Source organism: Dendronephthya gigantea, unplaced genomic scaffold (assembly GCF_004324835.1).
Source record: "Dendronephthya gigantea isolate DGI-Jeju-01 unplaced genomic scaffold, DenGig_1.0 000753R, whole genome shotgun sequence".
NCBI lineage: Eukaryota > Metazoa > Cnidaria > Anthozoa > Malacalcyonacea > Nephtheidae > Dendronephthya > Dendronephthya gigantea.
This window is the reverse complement of record NW_021163763.1, coordinates 1-14,232: the sequence shown is the minus strand read 5'-3', so window position 1 is coordinate 14,232 and position 14,232 is coordinate 1. Positions and strand designations below refer to the sequence as shown.

Below are 14,232 nucleotides of genomic sequence, written 5' to 3'. Positions count from 1 at the left end.
AAGAAAATAATCCATTAAGCTAGGCACATTATGAAATTACTCAATAAGAAAGAATTGAATCGGTGGCAAATTTTTTGGTACAAAAATATTGTCGCAACATTGTATTGGTTATAAGTATACATAATTATTCACCCACTTGGCAATGATTTTTCAGGTCTATATTTTTTCAGCAACTGAGTTTATGGAACGCATCATTCTTAAAAATTTTAACGAAGCTCAAGTTTGCATATCTCCTGTGAATTGGCAAGTTTATCTTAGAACTCATAATTCTCTGAGGTTCCAATGGAAACGAGAAGAAACGCTGGTAGTCTTGGACAATTTAATGACATTGGAGAGCCTAGCACTACTACCGTTGGATTTGAGAATTCAAAAAGTTCAAGATTTCATTAGGCGTTTGCTCAGTTCGTGGTCAGGTAGTGAGGCCTCTGAAGTGGACTTAAACATCGGTCTGTACAAGTTTGGAATCGATTCAATTGCTGCAACAAATATGAAACATCGAATTGAAAACAACATTGGGGCTAAATTTGAGGTAAGTCTCTTGATGAAAAAGAGATCAATGAGCCAGCAAAAATGTTATAAGATACTCAAAAGTGCTTTTTTTTACTCGTGTAGCTATAATTGTAGGAGAAACCAAATTTGCTATTACTTATTAATGAAACGATGCACTAATCAGTTATACGACGGAAAATTGCACTCGTGTGTAAGAATCACGATCTTTTTCCTTCCAATACGAGCTCATAACACCTATCCTTCTTTTTCGACTAATTTCTTAAAGAAATTCACGCACTATTAAGAGTAGACACTTAACAATTATTAAACGAGAGCGTTTCACGAGCATTTAGCGAAATATAAGTTGGGATAATGTTCTAATTGTCTCAAAAGCGAGCAATTTTCTCTCGATTTTGCATAATTTAACCACATTTATGAAATTAATACGCTATCTCTAATATATTTATAATATCATCCTTCACTCTATGTAAGTTTTATTTAAATTAAGCGCCAATAAAATTATGCATGGATGAAATGCTAATTCGGGTGTTTTTCCTCAACATATAGGCTTATTACTTTATCCAACCAAATGTGAATGGTCTAAGAATCGTTAATGATATTCTGGAACAAATAGAAAACGTAGAATCGACGAGTGCGGACAATGAATCCTCGGAAGAAGTAAAGCAAAGGAAACCAAGTTTGTCAAGTAACGATGAAGAAGATAAAAAAATATTTCACCTGAAATTAACTACAATGACACAGTTAAGATTGGAAGAATTAACAATGGGCTTGAGCTGCAGAACATAAATATTCCTTCAAATCCAGAGAAAGTTATTCCAATTTATACTCCAGATAACGTATTTGTTAAAGTATTTATGACACACTCCAGCGAAAAGTCGGCGCTTGGACTAGCGTCATTCGCGCAAGGTTTCCAAAAACAGGTAACGATTTCAAGCAACTTGGTCCGGTTGCAGGGTAAAAAATCAGATTCTTATTATATCAGATTCATAAATTATATATGGATAAAAAAACAAACTATTAACAGTTATTGCATGACGCTGAGCATGATATTGAACAATTATTGGATGAGGTTTTTGTGATATGCAGAGTTATCAAGGTCGGGGTAAGCGTTATCGCTTACCGAGACCTTGATAACTCTGCATATCACAAAAACCGAATTCAATAATTGTTTTATTATAAATTTGAAGAATAATAAACATAGTATTAACGAATGAATTCAAATGAAACCGCTTGTTAACTACCGCAGGCTCACTAGCAGATAACTCAGTTATCTGCTAGCAGATAACTGAATTTTGCGTGATTGCGCGATTTATCTGTCAACTATTAGCCAGTCAAATTGCTTTTACTACTATAATGTATAATAACAAGAAATATTTGGACCAAGGCCAATGCTATCTGCCGAAGCGAAGCTAATAATTGTTTAATGTCGTTGTAAGTGACAAGTCAGTGAAAATTGTCTGTAGGCTCTTACCCAATCAGAATCTAGGTAGAACCAAACTTGTATCAATTAAGATGCATAAAGTTATCAATCAATAATAATATCAATTACGACCTTACGCTGGGTTTGACGAAAAACCATATAAAACTGCAAATCTCGAGGCATTTTTATGCCCTGATTGATAGAAATAAAAAATTATAGGTAAATAAAAAATTATACGTGGTTTAAAAACACTTTACCGCAGTAAGTTACGCTGTATTACATGAATTAAGGCAGTGTCTAAATCTATCCTATCTATCTAAAATGCAAGTTCAGGGGATATACGCAATTATTATATGTACATATGAAGTGATTCTCCATCATTTCACAAATTAAATTATTTAATGCTTGCATCTGGTATAGAGTGATGGCATTCGTTCATCAGTTATTATTTTTTTCAGGCACATGTTGCATTATATGGTATTGGAGTGGACGATACGTCATTTGAGAGGAGTGAATATGGAACGGTGCTGACACTCGCTCGTAGATATGTAGATTTAATAAAAAAAATCCAGCCTGAAGGTCCATTTTATCTTGGTAAGAACAAATTATATGAAAACTATATTGTTACCAACTAGAAATTAAAAATAATAAATTTTACCGTATCGTGTCATTCAAGAGGGGTCTTTTAGTTACATCAGTTACGTCAGTTATTGTAGCTGGATGCTCGCTCATGCCCACGATTTTTGAAACGCATTTTCAGCTGGCTACTCGTTCGGCGGTCTGTTGGCTTACGAAATGGCGAGTGAGCTGAAAAGAAATGGTGAAACTGTTGCAATGGTGTTCATGGTGGATACGTTCGCATGGCACCCTAAAGCCCTAACAAACGGTAAAGAATTGATGCGAAAGACCACCGAGTTAACCTTAAAGTCAACGGAAAAATATGTGGTAAAGAAAAATATAAATTTTCCTATATTACTCAACGGGGAAAATAGTTATATAGTTATTTTTATTCTTGTTTTTCAATTAGTTTCTATGTTTGGCAAAGTGGATCCTGTGTTTGAGAAACATCCGTTGAACTTTTGCTTTGAATTAATTTTGAAACTAGAAAAATTTTAAGTAAAATATTTAACAAACCATCCTAAAATTGTTAAAATGGGAAGCTTTGTTAATTAATATACAATTTTTCAATATTTTGGAAACAAAAATTTTTCCAATTATGCTCATTTTGGGTGGCTTTTTTTGATGTTCAACCCGGTGACGGATTGGTTTCTCTTTTTAAAAATTGAGTTTCATAGTGGTTCTTTGTACACTTCGAGAATCCAAGCCCTAAATATATTTTTCGATTGGTTTCGTTATTTCGATAATGATTAAGTATGTTGTTTAATGAGAATTCAAACTGTTTACTCAGGATGAATGAATTTTGAACACTAAAAGAAATTTTGATAAACCAATGCTTTACCTTTGTCCCAAAACATGAACAGATCACTGCTTTGGTTTTTTTTTTTTCTTTGTCGTAAATAATTATGCACGGTTGGGCGAACAGAAAATGCTGATACATGTTACATTGTATAAATTCCTTCTCAGACAAGACGACTGCTCGAAAAAATTGCTTTCGTCGAAATGGGTAAGAGTAAACATGACGTCAATGATTATTACGAGGAATTGCAACATCAGGAAAAGGTTATTGATGTTTTGGAGGATGAAGCTGCTGAAAAGAATATTGTGCTTCGTTTGAAAGAAAGAATTGAGACAACTAAGTACGAAGTCAGATCTGCTGCTGAAGCTCATTTAGATTGGCAGCCTTCTAAGGTATATAACATTCAGTTTATCATGGTATTTTATCAACAAGGAAGAATTGCTTGACATTTACATTGTAACGACCGATTTTCTTGTCTTTTGGCAATAATTATTAAATACTCAATAGTGTGTACCTAAGGGACCGATGAATTAGAATTTCTCTTTTTAAAGGTATCCTATGACGGGGTATTGACATTCGTTTGCTGTGACGAAACTAAGTCATTCTCTCTTAGCAAGCCAGAGATATGGAAAACGTTAGTTGAGAGAATGGATTTCCTTTACGCCCCTGGAAGTCATCTAAAAGTACGAGATGGAGCTAGTGGAGAAACGTGTGGATCCATGATAATGACAACAGCAGCAATGAGCTACCTTTCCAAATCTCTACACCACAATTTCCAGGCTGTAAGAACAAGGCGTGAAGAGAAATTGGTGGAATTTCTAAAGCAAGGAATTGTTATCTGGATGCTTTCAAGTAAGCAAAATATTAAGTAATTTAGCTTGGTGCAACACGTGAGTATTTAACACTGCAAAGCTTTCGGTCCGTTGAACCGGCCGGGCCTTCATCAGTGCAATTACCTGAAATTAATTACCTGCAATTAACGGTCCGAAAGCTTTGCAGTATTAAATACTTACGTAGTGTACCTACAAGCTAAATTACTTAACGACTGTCACCGGCCATGCAAACATACAAGAATATTAAGCAAAATATTTTTATTGGGTAACGTGCTTCTGAAGAAATATAGCTGCGAAAGCATCGGCAATCGAGCTGGGGAATCCTATTCTTAATTATAGGGGTCAAATATTGTACGGCTATTTTAAAGCCCCATTTTGAAACCATTTTTAAGGAGCCTTTTGTTTGGTCACTTTTACAGCGTGACTTCGCACATGCGACACATCTTAAATCGTTAATTTATTTGTTTTGCATCTAGGTTTCTCAAAATGGGTGAAAGGCACTCTCCAGTTAGATTCCGAAGAAACAGTGTTTAATTTTGAATATAAATCCTTAGGATTGTTTACAGTACGAAAATTTTTTATCAAAGGTAAGCCCCAGATTACGAATACCAACCTTTTGGGCCAATATAAACTTTTGATCTGAATGAGAAAAATTATTAGTATCTTGAAAATTATCGAATTAAATAGAGGTTGGATTTCAGTTCATTGAAATACAGCCGCAGTGTCAAAAGGAACGACATAGTCGAGGGCCGGGTGCCACCCCGCACCGCACACTGTATAGCTCCCAAGATGTTGCTCTTTCGTCCACAAAGACACCCTTCTTTGAGGCCTCAATTATGTCTTCTTTGTGGCGTTCATTATTATGTGTTGTAATAGTTGGTCAAAGATTTTTTCTTTGAATACCGCCCTGTTACCCTCATTAGATCAAAACATAAACAAAAGACGATTTTTAGGTTGATAGAGTATTGCATGCATATTCATGTGATTACTTTACTTTTTAAGATTTGACAAACATCATGCCTGGTAGGCATGTTGATGAAATCCGTAAACGCCATGGCAACAATCCTTTCATTGATTTCCTCACTTGTATGTTGACCAAAAACGGCGGGCTTTGGACGTTTCATTCTTTGGATTTTCAGCGGCTCAAATTGCTGGTCGATGCTTTAGAAGCTCTTTTTGGAATACCGTTCGTGCAGTGACGGGAACCACAACGGACAACGGTCAATCATTATAATTTGATAGATGAAGTTAATAAGAAGTGTATTGTTTACCATTAGCATTTTTATTAAAACAACTTGCACTCATGGATTTGTTGCAGTGTAGTTTACTAAGTTTAGGAACAAAAGGAACTTAATTGTTCTAGGCAAAGTAAGATAAATCTTAGTAAAGCGTAGAACATAAATCCATATATGCAACCTAAATTACAATATTACTTTTTATATATTACAAACAATATTACATTCTCTAAAAATATTTTCTATTTTGTGTTTGTGATCTTCCACGGGAAAACACACGTTAATGCTGTCGATTAACTTCGTTAGTTTGTTACTATTTACTAACCGTTGTCGTTGGTTAGTTCGCGTAAACGGTAGACGCTTCAAATGTTCGTTCAAAAGATTTTAGAAAACGGTCGTAACTTGAAAGTCCTGTCCCAAAAACATGAAAAACCCTATACAGTAAGCTGTAAGCATTAAACATTATGGAGTTTGGAGTTTTATTAAAACAAATCTGAATGGCAGCTACGTAGGATGTTGAATTGTACATGCAGAATTTTCTTACTAACCTGATATACATTCAAAACTATTACACAACATTATATATTAAAAATTAACATGATAGAGACTACGACATGGACTACGATACTGGACAGCATAAACAAATTAGGAAACCGACTAGTTCTACAAAATTAAATCAAGATATTTATTATTACGTAGATTATACTTATTTTAAGCTTTAGGGATTTAGAGAAAAGTTTCTTTGAGACTTTAGATTATTTAATATAACACGAAAAATAAAGAGGTGCACGTTGAACCTTAATGAACAAACGCTGGAAATTCGGCGTGTCTTTAGCAAATCAGATAATTCGGTCTTTGCACTTGGAGTGATTTAGGACCATATCATTTTCTGTGCACCAATCGTCAATTTCATCGATAATAGACAGCATATTGCTGTGAGCACATTCCCCAATTGTTTCGGAGAGACTGGTATCGTCGACTTACTTCCATCTTTCTTTGTGTTTTGTGGCTACATGATTACGAATGATAAGGAGGAAAATGGGTCCAAAGGATTGTACCTTGCAACGAAAATTTAACATATCACTTTGCAGTAATGTATATAATATGTATAATATATATAATACCGGGTGTCTCAAAAAAAGTACCGGTGTTTGATTTAATATGATGTAAAAACTATACCAGGTATGGCTTTCAAATAAGTTTTATAGTATTAAGAAAATGCTAACTTCAATTTTGGTATACAGTGCTAGATCTTTCACCTTATATTCAGTGAGATATAAATGTTTCAAGCCAAACTTCAGTTTTAAAACTGGCGAAAAATCAATTAAGACAACTTAATAAATTTATTTGAAGACATTTTCTATTTTTTTCGCGAGTTCTGAAGTTTTTAAAGAAGTTAGCTTCAATCTTGTATTATTTTATGGTTTACATAAAATTTTGACCTTTGTTCCTTGTGGGAAATGAAAAATGCCAACATTTCTTGTCCAAAGTTCGCCAAACGCTTTGATTTGCCTCATGGGACCTCAGGCATGCAAGCGAATTAGGATATCGTTATTTTATACCAAGTTGAATATGCTTCAGCTAACAAAAGATCAAAGAGTTTGGGCTCGTATTGAGTATGCAAGGGTAAATAATGCCGAAGAGGTAAGAAGGCGATGGCTAGGACGTTGGCCAGGTGATCGTGCTCCGACTAGAGCAGCAATTAAAAGAACGTACAACAAATTTTTGACAGAAGACACATGTCTTAACCTCAATAAAGGATGGAGTGGAAGGACGAGAACTGGAAGAACGATGGAAAACATTGACCTAGTCCGACAATCTCTGCTAGAAAATGGACAACGTTCCACCAGAAGAAATGGTCTGGGATTAAGTCGATGCACGTTCAATCGCATTGTGAAAATCGACCTGAAATTTCATCCGTATGTTTTAATACGCAGACAGGCATTAAAAGAAGGCGACCCAGCACAACGGCTTGCATTTTGCAATCGATTTGTTGGCACAGTTGACAAAAATCCTGGTTTTCTTGATCAATTTAATAGTTTCTGATGAAGCGGTTTTCACCCTTAACTCTGAAGTAAACTCTCGCAATGTTGTCAGATACGCGCAATATGGTAACGGTCACCCTCGCGAACATTACGTTGAATTCGTTCAAGGTGCCGAACAAGTGATGGTTTGGGCAGGTTTAACAAGAGCTAGTACTATTCTTGGCCCACATTTTGTGGAAGGGAATCTCGACAGCAGAGAGTATTTACGAATTATTCGCTATCATGTAATTCAGAGAGATTTTTGTGAACACAATATTGACCATCGTGTAATGTGGTGGCAGCAAGACAGTGCCCCTTGCCACACCAGCAATGCGACGATGCGATATCTTCGCGGACAGTTTCTAGGCAAGGTTATGGGAAAACGCGCCGATTGGCCCTGGCCTCCTCGATCTCCTGATCTGGCAATTTACGACTTTTTTCTTTGGGGATATTTGAAGCAACAAATCTGGAACGTCCCGCATGAGCAGCAGCCTAGGAATTTGAGACAGCTCCGCCAGGCAGTTATCTTAGCGTGCCAAAGTTTAGATGCACAAATGGTACAAAACGCTTTTTCTGGCGTGGTTAATAGAGCACGACGTTGTATAGGTGTTCAAGGACATGCTTTTTCAGATGTATAAACTATCGAATGTGTTAATATTTTTATTATGTGTTGTGTTGACAAGAACAGCAATTTAATTAAATGCTAATTTGATCGGCTGATTTAATGTAATTTTAAGCATTTTCAAAATTGCTCCTTCGAAATGAAACTGTATTATTTCATTCAATATTGCTCAAATATATTCAAATCATATATCAAAATTTTATTTAGGCCTTTCTGAATTCAGTGAAGTCTATTCGATTGAAACTCCTTATTCAGTTTTAAAGGTATAACAAATCAAACACCGATACTTTTTTATGAGACACCCGGTATATATAATACATATAATATATAATATATATAATATATATATATATAATATATATAATATATATAATATATATAATAATATAATATATAATAATATATATATATAATATATATAATATAATATATAATATATAAATAATATATAATATATATAAAATATAATATATATATATATAATAATATATAATATATATAAATATAATATATAAATATATATAATATATATAATAATATAATATATAATATATATAATATAATATATATAATATATATAATATATATAATAATATAATATATATAATATATATAATATATATAATATATAAAATATATATATATATATAATATTAATATATATAATATATAATATATATAATATTATAATATATATAAATATATAATATATATAATATATAATATATAATATATATAATATAATATATATATAATATATTAATATATGTAATATATAATATATATAATATATATAATATATATAATATATATAATATATATATATAGACACTACAATTAAGTGAAGTATCCAAGAAGAAAGAGTGCTCGATATCAAAATTTAATAGAGCGATTAAAATAAAATCAATGAAATATTACAAAATTTTGAATAGGCTATATTGTTCGCTACACTCTGTGTTTCACGTTTCTTCTGAAACGATCATCAGGCGAATGATTACTCTACAGCAGTTAAAGTTTGTGTGATGACGTTTTTGACGTGCTTGCGCTGATACAATTCAAAAAGGTCATGTGGAAAATTTGGGAAAATCTTTGATCGAAATCACCGATTATCACATCTCTATCATTAAACATCCGCGCAAGTCTCTTCTCTTCTGCAACGATAAAACGTGGGTAAAAAAGAACAACCAGTCTCTTTTCGATGTCGCGATGGGAAGTTACGACGGTGCCGAGGTTTGTGAACTGGTCGGTTTGTTCTTGCTGAACAAGTCTAGCCGAAAGCTTTGGGATAGACAACGTTGGGTTGTACAGAGATGACGGATTGCTCATCCTTGAGGGAACGGGAGGTCGTCAGGCTGACCATGCAAGGAAAAATCTCCACAAAATCTTTGATGACTATGGCCTTAAAATCACTGCGGAAATCAACTACTACCTGGTAAACTTTCTTGACGTCACACTCAACCTTATCGAAGGAAATCACCAACCTTTCCGTAAGCCAAACAACGAGCCACTGTATGTTGACGCTAGATCTAACCATCCACCTAGCATCATCAAGCAAATACCGAAGTCAATCAACAAACGTCTATCCTCACTATCCTCCAACGAAAAATCTTTTAAAGAGAGTCTACCGGTTTACGAAGAATCACTCAAACGTTGTAATTATAATATCAGGCTCACCTACTCCGACCAACACAACCCAAGCCAACACCGTCACAATTCACAACGTAAGCGGAACATAATCTGGTTTAACCCACCTTTCAGTAAAAACGTTAAAACTAATGTTGCGCAGAAATTCCTTCAAATAATCGATAAACACTTTCCAAAATCCTCAAAGCTTCACAAGATATTTAACCGCAATTCAGTCAAAGTTAGCTACTCGTGCATGCCAAACGTAAAAAGTGTTATTTCCAGCCACAACCAAAACATCATGAAATCGAACAAAACCTCGTCAGATCGTACAAATTGCAACCGGCGCATCAAGAATGAATGCCCACTCCTTGGTAAATGCCTAACTGAAAGCCACGTTTATAATGCCGAGATTACAACTACAAATCCTCCTGAGTCGAAGAACTACATCGGTGTAACAGCTGGTACGTTCAAGACCAGATACTACAACCACAAGAAATCCATAAACCACCCAGCCTACGAATCCGAAACTGAACTATCAAAGCACACATGGAACCTAAAAAGACTAAACAAACCATTCAACATCAAGTGGACAATTATCAAATGCGTTCCGGCTTACTCAGCGGGCGGACGGTCATGCAATCTGTGCCTGGAGGAAAAAATGGCAATTCTTAAATCCTCGAAGGAGACGACATTAAACAAAAGAAGTGAACTTTTCGCAAAATGTAGACATAAAAACAGATTCAGCGCAAAAAACTTTAAACGCGCGCGCAATTTTTGAATTGTATCAGCGCAAGCACGTCAAAAACGTCATCACACAAACTTTAACTGCTGTAGAGTAATCATTCGCCTGATGATCGTTTCAGAAGAAACGTGAAACACAGAGTGTAGCGAACAATATATTCAAAATTTTGTAATATTTCATTGATTTTATTTTAATAGACATTATATATATATATATATATATATATATATATATATATATATATTATATATATTATATATATTATATATATTATATATATATTATATATATTATATATATTTTATATATATATTATATATATTATTTATATTGTATTTTTTATATATATTATATATATTATTTATATTATATATATCATATGTAATATATATCGTATTGTAATACATATATAAAATACAATTACAAATCTCGCTTATACGATAATTTACAATTGGCTACTTATGGTTACATTTTTACAAAGGCTAAACAAGATTTCATATTACACAATATATTTTACTACGTAAGTGGTATTACATTAGAATTCATATGTTCATCAAATCATGACAATACTTGTCACCAGTTATTATTGAGGGGTTAGAAAATCCGGGAATATCGGCAAAAACATCTTGAAAATGTTTTGACGGCAGATTATTGGCAATGAAATTTAGAATCGAGTCGTGTTTCCACGTGAATCGATTCAGGTATGGGTTTCAGACATGCAGCGACTATATGAAGCAAGGTCTCCGGATGGAGGCAAAAAGATCAATCAGAAGATGACGATATTCCCCATTTCGTGAGGCTCTCGCGGGTCGTTAAAGAGATATTGGGGAGCTTTAGATTTGACTACAGCTATACGTCTACCGCTACGGGATTCGTCATTTGCGCGCCAATCACGCCACGGTCTGCTATTGCTAGTAAAGGGTTTGCGCGAAAACTTTGTGGCCCTCGCCTCGTCTAGTACGATAATTTTTGAAAACTTGGTAGTCCTGACTACGTGGTGAAGGAATTTTAAAAGGTGTGGCGTTATATCTCTTTTTATTATGCAGAATATTTTCTTATGAACCGGAAGTGGAAGGCCCCCTGTCGGTGAAGTCAAGATTGAATACTGACTCGTTCAATTTCTGCTAAAACACGCTCGGATGTTAAGCCGGTTCTCCACCAGGCGAATATATTCGCGCGAACAGATGAAAAGTAGGAAGCGATTCTACTTTTTCTCATGGTTGTGCTGTTTTTGTTGATATAAATCTTCAACCGAATCGACGGCTTCAACTAATGTCAAAATTTCTTACTATTATAAAAGCCAAATGCCTCGTATCTTTATAAAATACAATTTGAATCTTCTTAATTGAGCCATTTTTTTGTATTGTTTGTATACTTATTTACCGTTTAAACAGACATATATTTAAATTCATTAACTTATTGTTTTTTCAGATGGAAAGCGAAAACACAAATGAGACGGGGAAACATCACACGGGAATTACAGCTTTGCACATGTAATAATGTTTCCATAATATACACTACATTTCATTTCTAAAAACCAAATGAAATGTAGCGAAAAAACGATTTTGCATATAATTATTGGACGCAGTGTAGGTGTTACTCTAGCTATTCTCCAATCGTCAACAAATATACCAGAAAAAGTTGAAAGATTAAAGATATAAGTCAGGGATGGGGTAATTTATAATATTGCTAGAAAATTTCAATATTTTTGCAGGGATCCCGTCAACCCCGGTTGCCTTGGATGTTTTGGAAAAAGGTAAAAGTCGAGAAAAGTCTGGTTAGACCAGATCATAGTATGGTTATAGCTTATCCACGAGACATTAGAGATGTGAGACAATACAGAAAATTAAACATGTTAACTGAACTAGAATTGATCGATTGGAATGAAATTACTGCAGTAGGTCAAAGTGTCGATCAAATGGTTGAAAGATTCTATCTAAGTGTTTGGCCAAAATTCGTAAAAAGCTTTCCGATGATTAAAGTGCGAACGTCAAGAAAGGACCCGCCATTTATTTCTCCTTTGGTCAAATATTTGCTAAAACAACGAAAGCGAGCTATTGAGGCCAGAAACAGTGAAGCTAATACTCGCTTACAAGAAAGGATCAATGATCTTATCCGGAAAAATCAACTCATGCTGTAAAGAATGAGAATCGTAAACACCGATTAGCAGCAAAAGGCTTGTGGTGAAATGTCAACAGAGTCACAGGAAGGAAAGATAACAGTATATCAGTTACAACAACTATTGATCCTAACCAAATAAATAGCTTCTTCCAAAGTGTTAGTACTGACCCTCATTATGCTAGACCAGAGTTATTCGAAATTCCATAGAATACCAGAGTTCCTTCGCTTACTGATGAAATGATTCTAAAATATTTTCAAAAACAGAAAGGAACATCATCAGGACCAGATGATCTCCCGTACTGGTTTTGGAAAGAGTTTTGGAAAGAGGCCGATTGCAGAATTGCAAGGCATCACGGTAGTTTAATTACATAGCAGAATTTTTCAACATGGCGTATTGACCAACAATTACGCAAATATTTAATATTTCATTGAAAGTTGCCCAAGTCCCGGTAATGTGGAAGCAAGCTAATATCATACCTATACCGAAAGAATCCACTCTCAGTTCTTGAAATCAGTTAAGACCTATATCCTTGACAGACATTATTATAAGAATATTTGAGAAATGCGTCTACAAAACTAAAATTGCGCACATTGTTCAAGATTTCATCGACTCAGACCAATTTGCTTATACAGATGGACATAGTTCAATCATGGCCTTGATCAAATGCCAACATATGTGGTTAAAATGGATAGAAAAAGACGCCAAATATGTGAGAGTCTTGCGTTTGACAGCAATTTCTCTTAACCAATATATTATCAATTGGATAATAAGTTTTCTCCATGCATCCATCCGCCCGTCCGCCCGTCCGCCCGTCCGCCCGTCCGCCCATCCATCCATCCATCCATCCATCCATCCATCATCCATCCATCCATCCATCCATCCATCCATCCATCCATCCATCCATCCATCCATCCATCCATCCATCCATCCATCCATCCATCCATCCATCCATCCATCCATCCATCCATCCATCCATCCATATTGAGAAATATTTGAGAAATGCGTCTACAAAACTAAAATTGCGCACATTGTTCAAGATTTCATCGACTCAGACCAATTTGCTTATACAGATGGACATAGTTCAATCATGGCCTTGATCAAATGCCAACATATGTGGTTAAAATGGATAGAAAAAGACGCCAAATATGTGAGAGTCTTGCGTTTGACAGCAATTTCTCTTAACCAATATATTATCAATTGGATAATAAGTTTTCTCCATGCATCCATCCGCCCGTCCGCCCACCCACCCACCGACCCAGCGCTAGTTCGTCTAGACGGATAATGTTTCTGTTGTGCGTCTTTATAACGAGACAAAAAATATTAAAGACGCATTACGTCTTTTTGTGTGAAAACGGCCAATGTGTCTCTTTTGAGGCTAAGGTATAAGAGTGAATAAAATGTCTCGGGGATGAACTCGAGAATGGGTTATAGATAGTATTAAGGTCCTTTGTCAACGAGGCTATTAAAACGTATGTATGCTGTTCATGATCAGTACATGATAATTCTGAAAAATTGTCTTCGATATCGGTGGATAACTGTAACTCGTCTCTTTTTCGTCGTAAGGTACTTTCACTGATACCGAGAATCTGCGCGATCTTGGCCCATGAAAAGTGCAATTCGCGAAGGAATTCAATTTGCTCACGTTGGATAACTAAGGCAGGCCGTCCAGGACCTCGTCCCT

The 14,232-nt window shown here is 34.9% G+C and overlaps 1 protein-coding gene across 1 annotated transcript; it reads left to right on the top strand.

Annotated features, from left to right (window-relative positions):
* Positions 1–1,269: 1,269 nt before the first annotated feature.
* On the top strand, positions 1,270–5,452 carry LOC114544378. Its single transcript, XM_028563036.1, has 7 exons — positions 1,270–1,430; positions 2,389–2,524; positions 2,691–2,875; positions 3,515–3,739; positions 3,899–4,199; positions 4,657–4,767; positions 5,183–5,452. The coding sequence occupies exons 1-7, from the start codon at positions 1,365–1,367 to the stop codon at positions 5,377–5,379; spliced, it is 1,221 nt and encodes a 406-aa protein (XP_028418837.1). The 5' UTR covers positions 1,270–1,364; the 3' UTR covers positions 5,380–5,452.
* The last annotated feature ends 8,780 nt before the right edge of the window (positions 5,453–14,232 follow it).